This window comes from Ascaphus truei, chromosome 3, assembly GCF_040206685.1.
Source record: "Ascaphus truei isolate aAscTru1 chromosome 3, aAscTru1.hap1, whole genome shotgun sequence".
Lineage (NCBI taxonomy): Eukaryota > Metazoa > Chordata > Amphibia > Anura > Ascaphidae > Ascaphus > Ascaphus truei.
Window position 1 is genome coordinate 412,579,466 of NC_134485.1, and position 22,060 is coordinate 412,601,525.

Below are 22,060 nucleotides of genomic sequence, written 5' to 3' on the forward strand. Positions count from 1 at the left end.
GCCCTGTTATAGGGACACAATGGGTTGGAGTGTTGCTCTCTTTGTGACTCTGGTTTGACCTGGTCAAGCTCCGCAGCACTCCTGTCTCCAAGCACTCCACAGGGCACTAGGAGCTGTTGATAGAGGGTTTGCTTCTACTTGTTTACTGTTTGACATCTGATTTCTACATATATACTTTGTCTTGCACAATATTCATGTATTCACATTGATATCTGGTGTCTGCTTATGGGATTTGCCCTCTATAAGACTTTTGATTTATATCTTTAGCTGAGTGTGGGATTATTTGACAGTGGGGAGGGAAGGCTTAGGGAAGTACCTCTGAGACCCTTTGAGACCAGGGGGAATGGGCCAGATGAAGAGGTCCCCCCATGAAACGTCGCCCCCCCTAGTTTGCTTTCCTTTTTCCATTTTTGTGATTTTTTTCCTTTTGTTTCATGTTTTTTTTCCCCTTCTCCTTATTTCCCCTATACCCCCTTTTATTTTGATGTGCTTTATGGTGATATTTATTCTTGCATTGGCGTATTGGCTATTGTTGCTATATTTTCAGTTTATTATTAGTGTCATTAAATGATTCATATTCCCCACACTGGTATTCGCTTATATCTGTAGCTGTGAGACAGAGAGTGCTGGTACTATCTTTTGGTTTGTTAGTACTTTTGAAGGGAATTAGGGTCCCTTCCTGTTCCGTGCACCCTGCAACCTTGCTGAGTTATTGTGTCAGAGTGCTGTTTATCACCCCCCCTTTCTACTGGATAATGTAAGCAGCACGATGCAAGTCAGGTAGCAAGATGAGAGGTTTCATAACCGTTTATTGAATGAGATGACTCGCTTACCATCAAGGGCCACCAAAAGGTCAGGATATCCTTGCTTCAGCACAGGTGGCCGTCTTCAACTGAGCCACCTGTGCTCAAGCAGGGACTGATTGAGCCATCTGTGCTGAAGCAGGGATATCCTGAAAACCTGACCTGTTGGTGGCCCCTGAGGACTGGAGTTGCCCATTGAGGACTGGAGTTGCCCACCCCTGAGCTGCCAGGCAGGCCTCCAACACACTGAGTTGCAACGAAAGGGTTAAATTGCATCAGCCACATGGAAACCCCCCAGAGAGGACATACAAAGGAAACACGTTCTCTAGGGTAGGAAGTGGAAATACTGGCTTATGTACCAATTTACAGAAGCATGAATGAAGGTAAAAAAAGAAATCCCCACCCTGAAAATACACGCACGTGCAAATAACCAAGTATTCCCAACCCCTACATTCATCTAATCAAATAACAAATCATAACCTGAGCTCTCTGCTCAAAGCAGCCGTCCAGCTGGCAATGATATTTATTGTACAACATTGGAACTAGATGTCTCGCAAAGCTAAACCACGTTACTCGTTACACGTTACTATCGGCGCTCGCGGTCTGGCAGCCATTTTGTTTCCCCTGGAGGGGGACTCAAACACCAGCAAGGATCTTCTCGATGCCAAGTTGCCAAAATGAGTCTAGATGTTCTTGCAGTGCGAGAAGCGAGATTAGACACGCATTACTGATAATGTGATTACAGGGCCGCAAGGAGAACAGGGGGCTTTAAATAAAAGGGCATGAATCCCTTTTCCTGGGGCCACATAAGTAATTTTACACAAATATACTCCGACCATCTTTTTAATGACAATCCTCAAAGACGCAGGGGGAGAGGTTATATGGGGGGGGAGAGGTTATATGGGGGGGGGGGGAGAGAAGAGATTATAGTGGGGAGAGGTTATACAGGGAGTGGGCTGGGTGCTTTATTGTGGTCATTTTTGGGCACGGTTAGCAGTAGTAGAGGGCAAGCCATAGAAAAACAGCAGCCATTTCAGGGGAATCAGACAGGGCACAATACTTAACTCAGGCGTGCACAACTCCAGTCCTCGAGGGCCGCAAACAGGCCAGGTTTCAGGATATCCCTACTTCAGCACAGCTGGCTCAATTAGTGGCTCAGTATGACTGAGCCACTAATTGAGCCAGCTGTGCTGAAGTAGGGATATCCTGAAAACCTGGCCTGTTTGCGGCCCTCGAGGACTGGAGTTGTGCAGGCCTGACTTAACCGCTACTATGCCATGCAAATCAAGGTGATGTTAGTCCATCTGACAGTGAAGTGGGTTACGGGCCCACTGACATTTATAGCGGCCGTCCCCCAAATGCCAGTCCCGAATGCTAAACACCGCAGCATGAACACACACTCTTATATGTATACATAAATAAACATTCGTTGCAGAGGTAAAAGCCATTAACTACTGTACATTCTTTGAGTACCAAGGAAATGTCCTTTTTGACATTATTTCAAAATCATACTTAATGAGTTTAATGTTTTGGTAACCCTGAACCATGACTAATTAGGCACTTAGGGCCTCATGCAGAGAGCAGCCGGAAATGGCGAGGTAGGACAAAAAGCGCCATATTTTTTTTCTATTTGAAAATCTCGCCGCGCGGCTGGCGAGAAACTACATCTCGCCAGTCTGAAAAATATCCGAATTCAGAAAGGCGCGCTCGCCATCTAGCGGCTGTTTTTGGCGCGATTTTCTCCAATTTTCTCCGCCAACTAAAGTTGGCAAGAAGCAGGAGCTCGGCGGCTATAGGGAAAAAAAAAAATGCGCGATTTTTTTTTCTCCCTTTCAGCAGCGCGCATCTCCTCATTTACAATTCTCCACATGCAGTAATGCTAAAAATAGCGGATTTCGCCCATTTCTGCATATGGAGAATAAAACTCTCCATTAAAGCTACTTTTTCTTAAACTCTCCAATTTATTCTAGCGCTGCTCTCTGCATAGGCCCCACAATGAGTGTTTCAATAGAAATATCAAGAAATTCCAAGTCGAGAAGAGCACTTAATGAGTTTTACCTTTACCACAACGATATATATATATATATATATATATATATATATATATATATATATATATATATATATATATATATATATATATATATATATATACACAATGAAGGTCTGCGCTCGTGTGTGAATAGCCAGAAATATAGGGTATCTATAAATAGACTATTAGTGGATTAAAAATATATGAACACAATATTAATGAATTAATATATGATAAAATAATACAATATATCCATAAATAATGAGATTAATTAATATACCAATAGTGCATAATGAATGTCTAATCAAAGCAACTAAAAAATACAATTTAAACAAAAAATTTGTGTGGTGCTGTGAACTTTCCTTAATCTGCTCAATGCAGATAGTCCTCTAGAGTCCAACAAATAAGTCCAATAATTGGGGAGTAACAGTAGCACTATTAGGACCGACAGGCAGCTTCTTTACAAGGGCACAACGACTTCCCTCTCCACCTGCATAGAAAGATATAAGAAAAAAAGCGCCAAATCCTAGTGCATTACTGTGCAAAAATCGATATATTTAATTCCCAAAAATCTCAATAAAAATGAACTCACAAACATAAAACATTTAAAAGCATTGTATGAGATATACTCATGCTCCTAGGACCAGGAAACGCTGCTTTGCTGCTGTAGTCCCTCCGTGACTCCACTGGAACAGAATGCTGCCTCCGTTGTTCACTGCCTGCAGGAACTGACGTATCAGGCGCTCCACGATGGTCTCTCACCCGGTACACACCACCAGATGATCTTTAGTTCCCACCGGGGACGGTAGATGCCGCGGACCAGCGGATGACGTCACGGGAATCGTCCAAGATGGCCATCCCCTGAAGAAGTCAGTCAATCTGATGAAACGCGTAGGGAAGGTGTGCAGTGGACTTTCCAACGCTTGCTATTGAACTGCTGAGAATCTGTACCGGTCCGGTATCCTGGACGATTCCCGTGACGTCATCCGCTGGTCCGCGGCATCTACCGTCCCCGGTGGGAACTAAAGATCATCTGGTGGTGTGTACCGGGTGAGAGACCATCGTGGAGCGCCTGATACGTCAGTTCCTGCAGGCAGTGAACAACGGAGGCAGCATTCTGTTCCAGTGGAGTCACGGAGGGACTACAGCAGCAAAGCAGCGTTTCCTGGTCCTAGGAGCATGAGTATATCTCATACAATGCTTTTAAATGTTTTATGTTTGTGAGTTCATTTTTATTGAGATTTTTGGGAATTAAATATATCGATTTTTGCACAGTAATGCACTAGGATTTGGCGCTTTTTTTCTTATATCTTTCTATATATATATATATATATATATATATCTCTATATCTATAGATATATATATACAGTATATCTTCAATTTTTTCTTATTTATATAGTTACTTTTTTCTATCATCAACCAGGCACATAGCGCAATACTCTTTTCTGTTACAAACAAAATAATACAATTACAGCACAGGGCATATAGCGATACTGATACAATAAGTCCATGGAGACAAATGTGACATTGGGAGAAAGGCGCCCCTGCGCAGAAGAGCTTACAATCTAATCAGCATGTGGGGGAGAATAGCAGAAAAAGAGTAGGAGTTCATTTGTTAGAGTGTGTATAACAACATGCGCTTGTTTATTCAGTTGTCCTATAGGACTCAAACGCTTTGCTGAACGTGCACACTCACCTATACCATTATATACTGCTGAAACTTTGCTTAGGTTTGCTATGCTCATTATCAGTCTGGAGTGCACAATTACTGGAAAAGACTTACAATTACATTACAGCCGTATGAAGGGCTGCTGCAACCATTAGGCGACTTAGGCGGTCGCCAAAAGGCAGCACATTTTGGGAGGCGGGGGGAGCGGTGGTGGAAGAGGGCGTTAAGCGCAGGGCGGCAGCAGCAGATGAGGTTGGTGGGCAGGCGGGAGAGGACGGCAGGAGGGAGCAGAGCGGCAGCGGGAGAATAGGAGAGTATCGTTGGTACAGAGAGTCAGAGGACAACGGCAAGGGAGGAGCACCCAAGCGGTCCGACCCATAAGTCTTCACTGACTTCTGGTTTCTGCCGCTGCTCCAACCCAGCTACTCCCTGCTCTGCTCCTGTGGTCCTAAGTCCTCTTCTCCTGCCGCTGTCCTCATCCATCGAAGCCAGGTAGGCATTGCTAAGGGGGTGAGAGGAGTAGGAGGGGTGAGAGAAGGAGCCGGGTGAGAGAAAAAGAGAAGGAGCAGGGTGAGAGAGGAGGTGAGAGGAGGAAGGGAGGAAGGGGTGAGAGGAGGAGGAGTGGGGGGAGATGCCAAATACCTTTGCACAGGTCCTGGCCATAAGGGCCAATGGCCTTCAAATGGTGAAACCCCGGGGACACTTCCTACTGTCTTCATTAGTAAAGAAGCCAAAGCATAACTATGCCTTTATAATGCCCACACATCACAGCGTGTCCCAATTCTTTCACATTCTCCCCCACTTACTAAAAGGGGAATGAGAGGTAAGACGCAGGGCACCACACGGACCCCCCGGCAGCAGGAGTTTAGGAAATCACAACTTGGAATAAACAGAACAAATAAACTCTTTGGGGAGAGAGGGCATTGTACAAGCTCCAGGCAACTGGGCAGGGTGGCTGCGCTAATGAGCTCTCTACAGACTATCCTGACCCACACACACTCTGGTCTCCAGGGCCAGCAACAGAGGAGGTGAGGAGTGCCACAGCTAGACACGAACTGCCGGAGATTACCGGCCACAGCAAATAAACACATACATACAAACATATCGTTTTATTTTAAATCAAAAGAATGTATTACGGCTACATGAAATGTAAAGAGGTTTGAAATGCAGAGTTACAGTACAGATCTAGCATTGCATTAGGAAACATACATACAATTGGTGCATATATGTGTATGTATGTATACCTATATTTATATAGCGCCATCCATGTACATGGTGCTTTACAGCAGTAACACACGTGACATAATAGAAATAAGCGCATCAGACAGAAAAGTCCACATAGGAAAATGAATCCCTGCCCTGAAGAGCTTACAATCTACGTGCTAAGCAGGGAGAACTTAGAGAGTGTTATGGCAAGTGCGAGTGTTACGGCAAGTGCGTCTGCAAGGGGTCGTGGTAAATGCATAGGAGATGTATAGTACCAGACAGCGGAGCTGCCCAAATGCTTTATTAAAGAGCTAAGATACAGTAAGCCTTAGAGATTGAGAGAGGGGATGCCAGTCGGATATTGAGGGGATGCTAGTCGGATATTGAGGGGATGCTAGTCGGATATTGAGGGGATGCTAGTCGGATATTGAGGGGATGCTAGTCGGATATTGAGGGGATGCTAGTCGGATATTGAGGGGAAGGGCCTTCCAGAGGTGTGGGGCAGTGAGTGAGAGAGGTGTAAGTGGGAGAGGGCTTTAGACGCAAAAGGAATAGTCAGAAGGCATCCTGGAACAAAACTCAAGAGTCAGGCAGCTATATAGCGAGAAATTAGGGCTGAGAGAGAGATGGAGAGATACAGAGAGAGAGATACAGAGAGATAGAGAGAATTAATACTGAAGTTAATTGGAAGCCGGGAGAGAGATTTCAGCAGGAGAGACGCTGAGACAGATTTAGGAGAGAGTAAAGTGATTCTAGCAGCAGCGTTTAGGATAGATTGTATTTTTCTCCACATATTTAATGCATCATTTAGGAGCATGGTTTCCAGGTAGTCTCCTACACTCTGTTCCACCCCTACTTCCAGAAGCATTTTCTGGAAAATGGCGGCAAGTTACCGAAATCATGGCCCAAGAGAGCAGCAAAAACAAATAGAGCAACATTAAATTCAGGTCAGATCTTCTGTTGCCGTCCATTACCCAAACAAGCACAATAATGGACACCTCTAGTACTGTAGTCCAATCCCTCTCATTTATGACCACCTGTAAATCAAAACTTGAGTAGAAGACACAGGTGATCTACTGAATCATGTCACAAAAGATGCCAGGATGAAACTCTAACACCGTCTTGTTAGCGCATCAGAGAGTTCCTTACCTTCTGCCACAAGGGCTCGCGGGACGCCAGGGAGGAGCAGGCGGCAACAAACCAGCAGTTTCCAACTTGACCCTGATGCAAGTCATGGGAGCTGATGCCATCAACGAAGAGATGAGGATCGTCACAGATGTCCTGCAGGGGAAAGGAGCACACTTAGTGATGCCGTGTCACCAGCTTTTATTAACGCAGCGACAAACATTCGTCAAAGTTGGGACAGGTGTGTTGCACATCAACATCTTCATTCAATGTAAATGTAACTGCACAGAGGTTTGGGGAACCTCAAAAGTGTCTCCTACAATGGCCCATGTGCAGACAAGCGAGACCATGCAAAGCTCATTTACAAATAGATATAAAACTAGCTGTACCTGGCGTAGCATACGCCGATCTAGCAGATCTTTAAGGTTATTATTTTAAAATAAATAAATAAACCATTCACGCATTTTTTTTATCAACGATTTCTCTAAAGACACAATTGTCACTTTCTGGGTTCTTTTCTGACACTACACTAAGGGCTGTTCTATAGAGGGCGTGCTTGCTGCGCCGCGCGCGCGGCAGTTAGAGTTGGCTGTGGTTAGTCAGCCTTTCTAAAATAGGGCCAGTGAGCGTGAAACCGGCCGACGGGAGGGGGGAGGGGGGGTGATGAGGAAAAGAAAGATTTTGTGCTGCTACCGCCGCTGAAATGTGTGTGTGTGTGTGTGTGTGTGTGTGTGTGTGTGTGTGTGTGTGTGTGTGTGTGTGTGTGTGTGTGTGTACAGCCGCGGCATCTTTTATTTTAACACTTCCGAGTGTGTAGCGGTTGCATTTTCAGAATTCCATGCGCTTCACCACGTTCATACCGCATTCATGCCACATGTTCATGCCATGTATGCTGGATTATCAGTTCAAAGAAATATTTTCAACAGGTCATCATAATGTTTAATGCGCAGAAATGTGATACTGTAACACGCCTATGCATTTCAACAATGTTCCAATGAGACATACACGCATGCGCATAAAATAAAAACAATATGAAAAGAAGAGCAAGCCTAGCAAAATTATTGATTAATAAATAATACATATAGAAATGTGATAATTTTATATTCGGACAAAGACGCAACGTTATATTTTTGTAATACTGTACTTATTTTCCCTAAAAAAACCTCATACTACTGTATACAGTATGAACTCGGAACGTTAAGTAATCTCTGCTTCAAATATAAATCTTCACATTTACAATTACTGCGCGCGCACACAGACATGCAGAAATGTACGGCTGTACTGTAGGTTGAATTGTTATTAGACTTTTAAGAAAACAGCTCGCGATCGCCCACCTGAGTTTCTAGACTGTATTGCAGACAACGCTAAAAACACGAACGCTAAGATATCGGAAACCGCACGGGGAAAAATGAAAGCAGAGCGTGTCTGGCCGAATTATCAGAGCGGCTCGGCTTCGGCCGCTTTAGAATAAAGGCTGGCGCAGCTGTGTGTGTGCGCACAATGTTAATAAATATTTTATTCTTACCAACGTGTCTTTTTAAAATAATCATAAATAATAAATTACACACACACACACACACGCTCCCGGCAGCACAGACCACCATACACACAAAAAGTGTGCGTCACGTGCATGTGCGTCACGTGCATGTGCGTCACGTGCATGTGCGTCACGTGCACGCACGGCCGCACACAGTATATTACAGGCCTCAGTGAATTAAATTATATGACTCTTGATAGTGCAACATACAATTGTCCATGAATAAAAACAGGTTTAGGTTTTCGTTTGAAACTGAATGGTAAATTTGTGTCTGATTGAATGTGTGGGATTCTTGGAATAAGTACTGTGTCTGAGTTTGCTGAACCGATCACTTTTGCTTCAAATGTGTGTGTTTGTATGCGAGTAACAGTAAGTCTTGTACCATTACATAGTCCTCTCATATCATTACGTTTCTAAGGAGCATGATAATGGCTCCTACTTTAAGTTTCAGTTCATGAAGAGGCATTACGGTTGTTGCAGACAGACAGATATTACAATAGTAGCAGTCAGACGTTTTGAAAGGGGTTGTGATATCTATCTAAATATGTAGCCAGGACTGGTTTCTGGCTACCAGTCTGCCCTTCTTCCTGGCAGTAAGCCCCCCACCTCCCCCCCAGCAGCTTCAGTGAGTCACAGGGGAGGTGGTGGGACTAGCCTGTGTGTGGCCAATCAGGGCTTCAGACATGGTACCTGCTTCCCTTGTACTTAAGGGGCTGCACTGCTAAATGTAGTGAGTGCCTCTACCTTCTTGAGAGAGGCTTGTCTACCCACAACAATTGTGCAGGGCTCTGCCAATCTGTATTCCCTCCCTTAGGGGAGTGGATGGGAGACTATACCCCTTACTCCACCAGGGAGTAAGGGAAGAGCAAGGACTGCTTCAGGGCCCCTTGGCCTGGAATGGAGGTCCAGGGAACATCCTGAGGGTGAAGCCCCAAGAACTGCTGTAACCACTGTGTGAGCTGTGTATGCTGACCATCTACAGTGTATAGGAATAAAGTGATCCTGTTCAAATATACATTCCTGCCTGAGACTACAATCTATCCGGGGGAGGGCAAGATGTTGTCCCCACATCCCTGGGGCCTGCAAGAGATGGAGCCGCTGTCACCGTGAGTACGAATCAGTTACTACCCCAGAAGCCTGTTCTGTTCTCCCCTACAACAAAGCGGGAAGCTTAGATCTACTGTAAACCAGCAGGTATGCACCCCACCATGTAGCAGTGCAATCTCCCAGGGGGGGCGGGGAACATTTGTTATACATACATACATACATACATACATACATACATATATATATATATATATATAGTGCAGAATACATAAGTACTTCAGTATTAGGTGATACCTTTTTTTATTTGGACTAACGATTTAGTAAGACAAGCTTTCGAGAGTTTTCCTCTCTTCCTCAGGTCAGCAATACTGATTTACAAAGGATTCTGTGACTTAAACAGAGATTAGAAAAGGGGAAAATAAGGAAGAAAAAGGGGGGGAAACAAAGATGTAGAAGAGGTGGGGTGAGAAAGGGATGCTTGAAGACACTGGAAGACTGAAGACATTTATTCTGCACTATCACAAATGGATTAACATGGCTATTTAAGTTTAATTCATTACACACACGGTTCAACCGATAGGTCTACTAAGGAAGTAATTCTGTATGCAAGGTACTCCCAAAAAACAAAAACAACCAAGTAAATGAATAATTTTTAGTAATAGATCCCCTTCAAAATAACACAACTTCTAGTTATCTCAATAGCATTGACAATGAGCAAAACAAATGAGGCTTAGATGTGTATAGGAAATGGCTTATAGGCCTTGGTACTGATGAGGCTGCCCCAATGATCAGTGCCGCTAATGTATTGGTATACAAAATGTCATAAGATCGTCAAGCACCTGGGAACGGAACATTCTGTCGCTCATAAGCTGCACAGTCTGTTAAAGATGTACTATTTATTGATAGTGGATTGTTGATTGTGTACTCATCACTTTATTTAAAAAAAAATTTTTTAAACACTTTATAACCATTGCAGTAAAAAGCAGAAGCAACAACCTGCAAAAATCCTCAGTGAGAAATTTCTAAAGCTGCAAAAAGAACACTGAGTTAGGCGATTAGCAAGTGTTGTGGGAAAAAAAACTCAGTCCCACACTTATTCTATTTAGGCAAAAACAATCTGTTAAAAAACTTTATTGCAGCAGCTGCTTGCAAGAGTGCATTTAATGCAAATCAAAACATTGCTGTCTGACTTAACACAAAGGCACTTCACTGTAGGCTCTAAGCAAGCTATCTTATATCAGAAGAAGGGGCGGGCATACATAATTTTGCAACGTCTGCCCATATGACTTCATCGGGCATCCTACTTTTCTTTATCTTGTTTTTCTTGCAGTTACTTGGTTATACATTTTGCAATATATTTCAGCAGTTTAAGCAAAACTAAAACTCATGTGCTAAGCTACCTCATCTTTGTCAAGGCCGACAGCTGGTACTCTACAAGGGTGGTTAATAGATAAGACGAGGGGCCCAGATAAAGAAATTACAGTTTCAGCATTAAGGAACGTTCTGAGGGATAAACTTATTCTGCACACACACAATTTCACTTAACCCATAACACAATAAAACAGAAAGCAGGACTCTTCTTATAGCTATGGAAAACAAAACCCTGGTTATAGCTCTATGCATAGGAATAATGTGAAAATATTATTCTTCCATACAAGCAAAGTGGGTACCATGAGAGCTGTAGTAGTAAACTTTGTTGGTAATGAACTTGGCGTGTTGCCTGTAATAAGAAAGGCGTTTCCAGCATATTGAAGACTTTGAAGAGTTGTTGTTTTGATAACACACTTTTATTGAACATATGCTATGTTTTGAGATCACTCCGCACTTTTTTGGACTTTGTCAGTGCTCAAGAGTCTCAGAAGTCAGATATACATGGAAGACTACATGATAAGGATAATGGTTGCTCTGTTTGTTGTGTGTGTCTTTTTTGTTCGTCTGTCCTCATCCTGGTGTGTTCCCCACCCCATTTTTTGTTTTCTCACCCACCATCACATATATTATACTGTATCACACTGTTTTTTCTGTTATTCCCCTTTTCTGGTCCTGATGCCTGATAAATGTACTTGTTTTTTTTGGAGTACCTTGCATATAGAATTACTTCCTTAGTAGACCTATCGGTTGAAGTGTGTGTGTGTGTGTGTGTGTGTGTGTGTGTGTGTGTGTGTGTGTGTGTGTGTGTGTGTGTGTGTGTGTGTGTGTGTGTGTGTGTGTGTGTGTAATTAATTAAACTTGGAGACTCCTTCCACCCAGAATGCTTTTGTCAGGATATATTATACCGTTTGATTATTCATATCTGCTGAATTCACATTGTCTTTGTACTTACTATAATTATTTACGTTCTGAACTTTAATTATTTTCGGAGGCGCCGGATAGTCACTTGTTTTCATGATATGTGTATCTGATTTTGATCAAATCAGAGGACCTCCTCAGGCGGCACAAACCCGCTTTTAAATGTATTCACAGCTTGTTTTTTAGAACCCCCATGAGGTATTTCTGCCCACTTCATGTAAATTACTTACAATTATTATACTTTGTATTGATTCCCAGTGTAAGCACATCCACACTTATTAAGCAATAGCGCTTTATGAAGATGATTTCAAGCCTAAATATTAATTATGCTATATTGTCTATATACACATATATTCAGCATACAACTAGTAATATAATAAGTAATTTAATATTAAATTAGAAATTATATTGAAAAATGATTAGCCGACTCTGCAAAGATAAGCTGAAGACAGCCAGGTGTATACACGTTTTAAACCTTGTATGTTTAATGTCTGCTGAGTTGAATAGTATATGGTCTTGAGTTTGTAATCAAAGTTAAGTTAAATATTTGGTAAAAGACAATACAATAGAGATAGGTCTTAAATGCTTAGGAACATAATTAACTATAGTTACTTAGTGACAGAACAAAGAAGGGTCTAAATCACAGTAAATATTGCTAAAGAAAGAAAGAAAGCGTTCTAATGATTGATGATTAACTAAGAACATTTTGGGCTGACAGAGAAACAGGTGATTGCTATGTTTAGACTGTTTGAGAAAAAATGTATAAAGATTGCATTTGGATTGATATAATTCAGAATCATTTACCAACAAGCAAGCTACCGATTCTCCACCCTAACTAAATTCTGTGAAAGATGTTTTCTATTGTCTCTGAATAAATTGAGAGAATAACCGGACCGTGGACTGTTTGATATATATTGAAAGGTGGGACATTTATTTGCACCCATCTAATGAGTACATTAATGTTCAGTTTACACTATATTTGTCCATGTAAAGGATACAACTACACAATATATGTTATGTGGGTACAAAGTGACAAAAACCCTCCACCGTATTGTGTAGCGTAAACAAAAATACCGCTTGTGGGCACATTCACATGGTTCTGTCTGCAACGCGGTCTTTTCGCATTATCTCTTGTCATACAGTGCTACACTGCAGCCAGGGATTCTGGGACATTACATGCAAATGAGCAGTGTCACCTTTTGCTTTATGTCCATTTTAACATGGGCCCCTATAAGCTTATGCCGGCCGTATTACACAGCCTTTCAGCACAGCATATTAAAGGATACAAACAGTATATTTGAAGAGCTGAAAGGCTGCGCTGGACCAAGGATGAATGAATTCCTCATGGCAACTCTATTGAAACGTCTGTTTAAAGAAGTACATCTGGTAGGAGCACGGGCGGCAGACGTTCAAGGCAGGCAGGCACATCATATTGGAGGATGGAATTAAATCCTGAATGAAGGGTTCATTAACTTATACTATACTTACACTACTAATAATCTGCAAAAAGTTTCAGAAGTTTTTGATGCGTTCACTTGGCAAACAGAAACATTTAGAAGGATTTGGAGTGTCTAAAATAGTCGACATGTGATGCATTACAAGCACCTATTAAAAAACAACGAAGATGAGCAGAGTTTAAGTCACATTGCATGCAGAGAGTGGTATGAATGTCACGTGTGTGTGCACAGGAACTGGCACTGACAGATGTGGTGGCCGGAACTGCAGCAAGAATCGATCGTTTTCCTCTGTTAGGAATTCTGTTAAAATTGGTGTCTCTTTTGCCAGCATTAACAAGCCGTAAAAAAGGCTTTCGTCAAATGAATCTGATTGAAGATATATGTTGGTCTTTATTGGAAATTGACAGCCTAGATGACCTAATAACCTCTCTCTTCTGCAGTCCCACCGGGAAGCATGGACCACTTGCAGTGCAATCCCGGCAGACACTGTCCCCCTGCACCGCTGACCTTTTGCTTGCTCGTCCGCAGCGCTGGGGACAGTATGGCTTCGTTTATAGTACTGGCTACGGCGACGGCTTGCAGCCGCAAAGCAACTAGATGTAGTCAGTAGCGATCGACCATAGTGGGCGCGACAGCGACGTATGAAGTCACAGCGACCAAAATCGAGGTAGTCAAAAGAATTTGAGATTTCCAGAGACAGACGCACCACGTGACTGGCAGCAGCCAATCACATAGCCCCTTGCCGCCAGCGACATCGTACACAAGTGTGCAACTTTTGCTACAGCGACGTGAGACGTCACGGGTAGCGTCGCCGTCGCCGTAGCCAGTACTATAAACGCAGCCCAAGTGTCACGACATCTGTAGTTGGGACTTTAGTGCCAAAACAACTAGAAATACTTCCAGACACACTTTGTACCTACACAAGTGCCTGAACTCAAAAAATCCAGATGCACAGGAAGAAGCAAAGTAGCACTAGCTGTGAGACAAGTTGTAACTATACTGATCTTTTCATTTAGATATATTATCACTATTTATCGGGGAGAAAAATAAACAAAACCTAATTTAAGTTTAGGTCAGCAATTCAGGTATAATGTGTGGACGACTAGTGACTTTGGTCCGTGACTTCATGGTATTTCCCCGGCCGTATGTATGTTGGTATGTATGTAGGTATGTATGTATGTATGTTGGTATGCATGAATGTATGTTGGTATGTATGTATGTATGTATGTATGTTGGTATGTATGTATGTATGTATGTATGTATGTATGTACGTATGTAGACACATGCACGTATGTTCACAAGATGATGGATCAACAATACCATGACCGTGCACTAATAATAATAATAATAATAGCAGGTTCTTGTATAGCGCCGCTAGTTGTACATAGTGCTTTACAGAGACATTTTGCAGTTTATAATCTATGTTTTTGGTGCCTGAGGCACAGGGAGATAAAGTGACTTGCCCAAGGTCACAAAGAGCCGACACCGGGAATTCAACCAGATACCCCTGCTTCAAACTCTGTGCCAGTCTGTGTCTTTACTCACTGAGCTGCTCCTTCTCCCTGATCTCCACGTATCATAAAGAGAGTGGAGACCTTCTACATGAAACAACACCGGGCAGAATGCGGCAGAGGAGGAGCCAGCGGAAGCCATCGCTGATGTACTGTGCGTCCTCTCAGAACTAGCACCGGCAATAATATCCATGAAGAATAGAAAAGCGCCCGGGCGGGGAAGAGGGAATTACAACACCTGGAAGCTGGGGAAGAAGCGGAAAGTTATAACGTATACTGGGATTAACCAAATAAGCCTACGCATGTGGAGGAGGTTGATCCAGGGAGAAATCTGGTCACCGGAGCCAGGAAGGAATTCGGGTTCCCCTTATAAAACATACTGTACTTGGTTAATGTTTTACTGTGTTTTTTGGGGGGTTTTTTGCCTGTGAATTAAAACGAGGCAAAGGGAGCACAAGGAGGAAAATGTGACGATAAAAACAAGTTTCATGCAAACACCTTGTTTATTAAGCACAAGTCATAATACTCCATCTGTAGAGCCATAATTGGTCACCTAATTCTCTAAAGGGATCTAGGTGAAACACCTGAGCAAAGTCATACTGAACTATCACTAAAAATACTATTGCTTGATGAACCTTTAGGAAAAGAAAATTGGCTGGCTGTGTTTTAGTTCCTTTTCCCCTCAGAATTCTGTAGTAGGAGAACATGAACCAATAATCTTTAAACGAAGACATTGTAGACATTGATACATGTATCTATTGTATTAGCTAGTAATTTATTTTTTTATATATCTTTAAACAAAAAAGAGCTGCCCATGTGAGTAACTGTAGGAATAATGAAACACAGAGGGGCCTAAGCACACAGCAGCGCAAATGGGATTTTTGGCATAAAATGGACGCACATACCTAAAATGAGATTGCGCTTGTGTGTTGTTATGTACTAACTTGCGTTTCCTCAATGTGCACATTAAAGCACATTAAATCATGTTTTTTTGTTGTTGTTTTGTTAACGAAATCAGGTTTGTTGTATTCGATAATCGCAACCGTTTTATTGTTTTTATTCCACTCTTAATGCCATTTTTAATGAGTTTTAACGCATCCTTTGGATTTCTATAGAAGGGTTTAAACCCACCTCCAGGAGTGCAAGCTCTGTGTAACACTTTCCTGTTTGTGACAATTTGTTGCCAATATTCCCAGCAGTTTGAGCTGTAAATTGTAATAATCAGGATACATTGTAGCTGCTGAGTCACACTGACTGAAGCAGTCATTATGTAAGGCACACAATCAGGATTTTGACAGATTTATAACAGGAGCAGCAAACGATTGCCAGTTTACGTACCAATGTTGAATTATAAATTGTCACGGTTTACATATTAAAAGAAAAAAGTTGGAAAGTAGTATTGCTGCTTTAAACAGCAAACATAGTGAAACGGCAAACATCATTCGGGAAATATTTTGGCGCACACAATTGTACTGCGCTAGACAACAGATGTTACTGGTAAGTAATCTGTGCACCACAAAATGTGGGGAACGCGTTATAATCGCCCGCCATGTTCAACATGGCGTAAAACCTAAACAGTGCGTTAATACTGTTGCCGCAGAATTAAGTTGCAATATATCAACCAAAAATGTATGTGACGCAGCACAGGCGTTTCATTATATAGGCCAGGGGAGCGCAAACTTTTTCCCTGCATCCACCTGCCGGCAGTACCCCTCTCTCCGCGCCCCCTCCCTCTTGCCTCGGCTCCGGCGTCATGATCTCACATTGACCTCGCGGCAATGGTGACGTGTCTAAGAAGCCGCCGGAGCCAAGGTAAGTGAGGTTTACAGAGGCCTTGCCACTCCCCCGGCACTTAATTTAAGTGCCTTCGGGAAGCACGCGGGGCCTCTGTACACCCCGCGCCACCCCCCACCCCCCGCAGTCAGTCTCGCACCCCCCATTTTGCGCACCGCTGATATAGGTTAACAAAATGTATTCTTTCCACAGTATAGCTAGTAATAACTATTTCATATAACGCTTCTCTCCCACTGGGACTCAAAGCGCGTAACAATTACAGTATAGCGAGCGGTACGCACATACGAGTTTTACAGACTACAGGCATACCCCGCTTTAAGTACACTCACTTTAAGTACACTCGCGAGTAAGTACATATCGCCCAATAGGCAATCGGCAGCTCACGCATGCGCCTGTCATCACGTCCTGAACAGCAATACCTGTACCGAAGCTGTGCGCAAGCAGGGAGACTATAGAGCCTGTTACAAATGCGTTATTTACATCAGTTAAGCACGTATATAAAGATTGCAGTACAGTACATGCATCGATAAGTGGGAAAAAGGGAGTGCTTCACTTTAAGTACATTTTCGCTTTACATACATGCTCCGGTCCCATTGCGTACGTTAATGCGGGGTATGCCTGTATTAATTTATATTTACCAACACTGGTTATAAAGAAGAAAAAAAAACACAATTCTGGTCTAATTTAAATTGCAGTCAATCGGATATTCAACTAAACACGATGTGTGAAAAACCCAACAAATCCCACCATGACTTCATACAGAACACGCAGAGTTTCCGAAGGTTTCTACTACTTCTTAGCACTAAAAGTTTTACGCACAAATAAAAATAGGATTTCAGTACATAGGCCCAACTATGCCTTGTGCTGATCACGAGTATGAGAGAGCACAGCCCTAAACCCCCGGCCAGCATCTCGTATACTTCGGTAAATCTGCTCATTTTGGGTGCCTGATAAAGAGAGTGCAAGCTCTTGGGCGCATTGAGCAAGTCTTCCAGTGAAGGAGTAAAAAGCAGATTCCCCTGAAATTCCATCTAGGTGGATCCAACACCAGCGGGTTTACTTAATAATGAGCAAAGCTGCAAAACGGAGGCAAAAATAATACCGCCTATCAAAAGAAAAACTCCTCTTGGTTGTAATGAGATTCATTTTCTTTGATAAATCTGGTGCTGTTTCTCCCCCTCCTCCCCTGGTTTTGCACCTGGGAGACTTTAGAAAACAAAACTCCTAGGTCTACAAATGCAGATTAATTTCTGCTCAATTTGTATCCATCCCACCACCTGCTTTGAATGGAACGGTTGTTACATGGAGTCTTCTTCCCACTCACTGAACCCCTCTTCATTAAAATAATAATAATAATAATAATAATAAATACACACCTTGTTCCAGCTCCTAAGCCTTTGGCTGTTAGAGGGGCATCAAGGCATTGGTGCTCAAAGGGTTAAAGCCCGTTTGAGTCTGCGACCGACACTTGTACAACATCAACATTGCTTCGGCATTCACAATGGCTTGTGAGGCGAAGCTCAGGAACACGTATTGGCTACAAACAAGCCATTTGCTCTCCTGGGCTCCTTTCCAGAAGGGTTTTTGGAAGTGACTGGTGCATTAATCTTGCCACCATAAAATGGAGATAAATGTTCCTGAGAAAATAAGCCCTGTACTTACTGAAGTTCAGAGCAGCAAACATCTAAAACAAAAAAAATCAATAAAAAAGTTCCAAAAACACTTCGTTTTTAGTGCTGGGGCACTTCTAGGATTTGGGTTTGGTGGTCATTTTGAATCACACACAAGGGAGAGGAGACTCCGTTACCTAATACTGCAACTGTCCAAATACTGTGCAGGGTAAGCAGCCAGGAATGCGGTCTTATGATCCTGGGAGTGGACACATAAATAAGAAGATGAAGGCCCAGATTTACTAAATGGTGACAAGCCTCAGAGAACCTTCAAAGCCAATTCAGCTGAATGGGTCTTAAGATGTATTACGGCTTATTACAGTTTGGTAACACATACACACATTATATATATATATATATATATATATATATATATATATAGATATATATATATATATATATATATATATATATGTGGGGGAGGGGGCAAAGGGAAGTGCTCCTTTACATGCGCTTGCAGAAGCTCATTTAGATAAAAGAAAAGAGCTAGTAAACCATTCAAAGACAGCCCCATGTTTACATTTGAACTTAAATTTAGTCATTGTGAACAAGATACAATAGGTCATGGGGTGAGGTGTCAAAAATGCTCTACAATACAGGGTACAGTAGTGACAAACTATCAAGCCTACATTCATTTGTTTTATAGTCCTTTCTCAAGGCCTTCCTGAAGAGGAAACAAAACCACGTTGTATCCACAGCAATGTAAACAGTGACTCACTCGCTGTCACTATGTATAGTAAATGGTCAACATTGCTTTGTTATCCCTATACCACACACTCTTACCAGATCTGCTTTGCAAAACCCCCTTTGTCGTCAGCAATGCAATGTCCTGTGTACACAGACACACGCCCCTTTCCAGAGGCACGCTCCAATTCTTTGCTTGTGACTTGAACATGAGCAGTTCTTGAGATGGACAAAACAGTCACATGCAGCAGTGCCAGACAGCCACGTGGCAACTAATGTTTAGGACAACGCTCTTCTCTTTATACAAGTATATGTCGCCGGACCCCCTGATCCCGTGATGTAAGAGTACTGAAGACAGAACGGGAGGCATCCTAGTCCGACAGCTGAGATATTATACTGTATATAATTATAATAATTGCTATGCAGAGCTGTGCAGGACTGTCTGCAAACATAACTGAAGGTGTAAGAAAATTTACCTGTGATATGGGGAAGAAGACGTTAGAAGATAACAAAAGCTTAAAGACTATAAATCAGCGACTTATGGTTGGAAAGAAGCCATTGCACTCAAGGAAGACGATGGATCAACAATAAAAGACTGAACTTATCAAAAAGAGAGTTGAGGACATCTATATGAAATTGTACACGAACACATAACACAGGACATTAGCAAGAGGATAAGAGAGAAGAAACCAATGATGTACCATGCATTCTTCCATTAGAAGTGGCAAAGGCAATAAAATCCATGACGAATGGGAAGGCTCCCAGGGAAGATGGACTTACAACTGAAATCTTGAAAAAAGATGGGAATGAAGTAGAAAGAATCCTTGTAGTAATGAGTAGGATCTACCACACGGCTTACGATACGTATATTATGAAAAAGCATTTGACTCGGTCTACACCTCAGTGGTCCTAGATGTACTTTGAAGACAAAATGTTGAAGAAGCGTACATTGATATTATAAAGAACATTTACGAGAATGCCCCATCAAACAGATTAAATGATGATACAACCAAGATAAGGATCAGCAAGGGAGTGCGCCAGGTAGACACTATGTCCCCAAATGTTTAAATTGGGAAGAAAAAGGAATCGAAATCAATGGTGAATATTTGAGACACCTACAAATTTGCAGATGACATTAAGTCCAGAAGACCTCCAGCACCCAAATTGTAGAACTCCATGAAGCAAGTAAGAATGTGGGACTCCGTATGAATATCATAAAGACCAAAGTGATGTTCAACAAATGTGTCAAGTCTGCGAATATAGATGAAATAATGTAAAACTAGAAGGTGAAGACTATGTCTACCTTCGCCAGCAAGGTCATCACTAGAGGTGGTCAAGTTAAGACACTGAGATAATTAGACGTATCTTGACCACCTTTAGTGATCTTGCTTTATTCTGAAACTATTTTTTCCCAGGCACAAGGCCTGCTTTCTTAGGCAATAAAGTATGTGTATGTGGCCATTTTAAACACACACATAATACACAAGTGTGTGTGTGTGTGTGTGTGTGTATGTATACACACACATTGTTTACAGTTGTTTTATTGATAGGCCACCAAAAAGACCACACATCTTACTGTGATGAGTCAGTATAATTAAACAAGCAAAGAAGGATGGGTAACCGTGTTGGTCCTTTCTTCCATGTAGTAACAAAGGAGTGAGAGCGAGTAAGGGATATTATACCTTTTATTGGACCAACAAGTAGTTGATATGTTACAAGCTTTCAAACCTCTCAGGGTCCTTCATCAGGAAGGGCAGAAATACAGAAATAAATAATTATATTCAGCAACAAAATAATTATATAATGAAACTTTTATTCTTATGACTGAACTGTAGTGCATTAACCCCGTCAACGCCCAACTAAGCAAAGGGGTTAGTGGCGTTTCTAAATACACTGTCCAGTCTCTCACTTGAACCCGGCTGTGGAGTCACGTTACGGGTTATATGCTTGTAATGTTCCAGCTTCTAACTAATACGCTGTGCATGTGAAACCGCGGGGGTCTGGGTAATAAACGGCTGTAGAAAAATGCAGTGTGAATGGGTTTCCTTTGGGAGCACAAAGTGTTGACTGATTCTTTTACTGTAAGTTTCATTAGCATAACTTTACGAGAGGGAAATGAGAAGCTCAGCGGAATCCCGTACAAAAAGAAATATTAAAATCTATGCGAATGAGTACACTACTTTATGTACATTATGTACATATGACTCTGTGCTCAGAAATGTGCAGGCACAATATCTCCCTGTCCCCTAGAGCTTACAATCCAAGTTCGATGCCTGAAGCAGAGATTCAAACTGATTTCACCCACTTGCAAGGCAGTGACATTACAGCCGAGCGACTTTCAGCCCTATGCTTGTTATATTTCCCCTATTTGTATAATACTTCTCTGTATCTATCTATCTATCTATCTATCTATCTATCTATCTATCTATCTATCTATCTATCTATCTATATATTTCTCAAACCGTCGTATGTGTGTTTGCAAGGCTGTCCTTTCCCTAGGGGCAATCACATTGGACCTTTGGGCCGTCACTCCGGCCAATGACATAGCTCCCTTGGCCCCACGCCCGCCCTCGCACAACTCTCATTGGACTGCGGCCAACACACCGACACCACTGCCACACTCTCCCAGCCCTCACTGAGCTTTGGGAACGCTTCACAGCACCAACCCTCACTGCTCTGGGAGATTTCGGAACGCTTCACAGCACCTAACCCTCACTGCTCTGGGAACGCTTCACAGCTCTCACCTCTCAACCCACAAAACCCTCCCCGCCTGATACCACCAAAAGAACTGCGCAATCAGGTACAGACTCTTACCTATATATATATATATTTTTGCCATCACTGCAACACTCACCACCCTCGCACAACAGCGCACGATCACCTCCACACACTGCACGCTCATGGAGCGCACACCAGACCTCTCCCGGTACCGCAGACACTCTACCACCCGCACACACTCCTGCCTACCCTGTCAACACCCCTCCCCTTCACCTCAACACAACCACGCCGGAACACATGCTCACCGCCAAAACACCACACACCCCAAGCAAACATACACACACTCTGATACTCACAAGCACCGCCACAGAACCTGATCGCCACCGGACAACGCACGCATCTCCTCCACTATCACGCAACACACTCCCCCCCTCCGGAGGCCACAACACACCCTCCCCTAGCCCGCAACCCCCCCACACACACAGCCTCCCCTAGCTCGCATCACAACCACTCCCGT

At 42.7% G+C, this 22,060-nt stretch overlaps 1 protein-coding gene across 1 annotated transcript in view; it reads right to left on the minus strand.

Annotated features, from left to right (window-relative positions):
* The window catches only part of CAPN5 (calpain 5), a 143,349-nt gene that overhangs the window by 38,851 nt on the left and 82,438 nt on the right, over positions 1–22,060 (minus strand). The window contains exon 3 of the mRNA XM_075592662.1: positions 6,861–6,992. Coding sequence (XP_075448777.1) covers positions 6,861–6,992 — 132 coding nt within the window. The remainder of the gene's footprint in view (positions 1–6,860; positions 6,993–22,060) is intronic.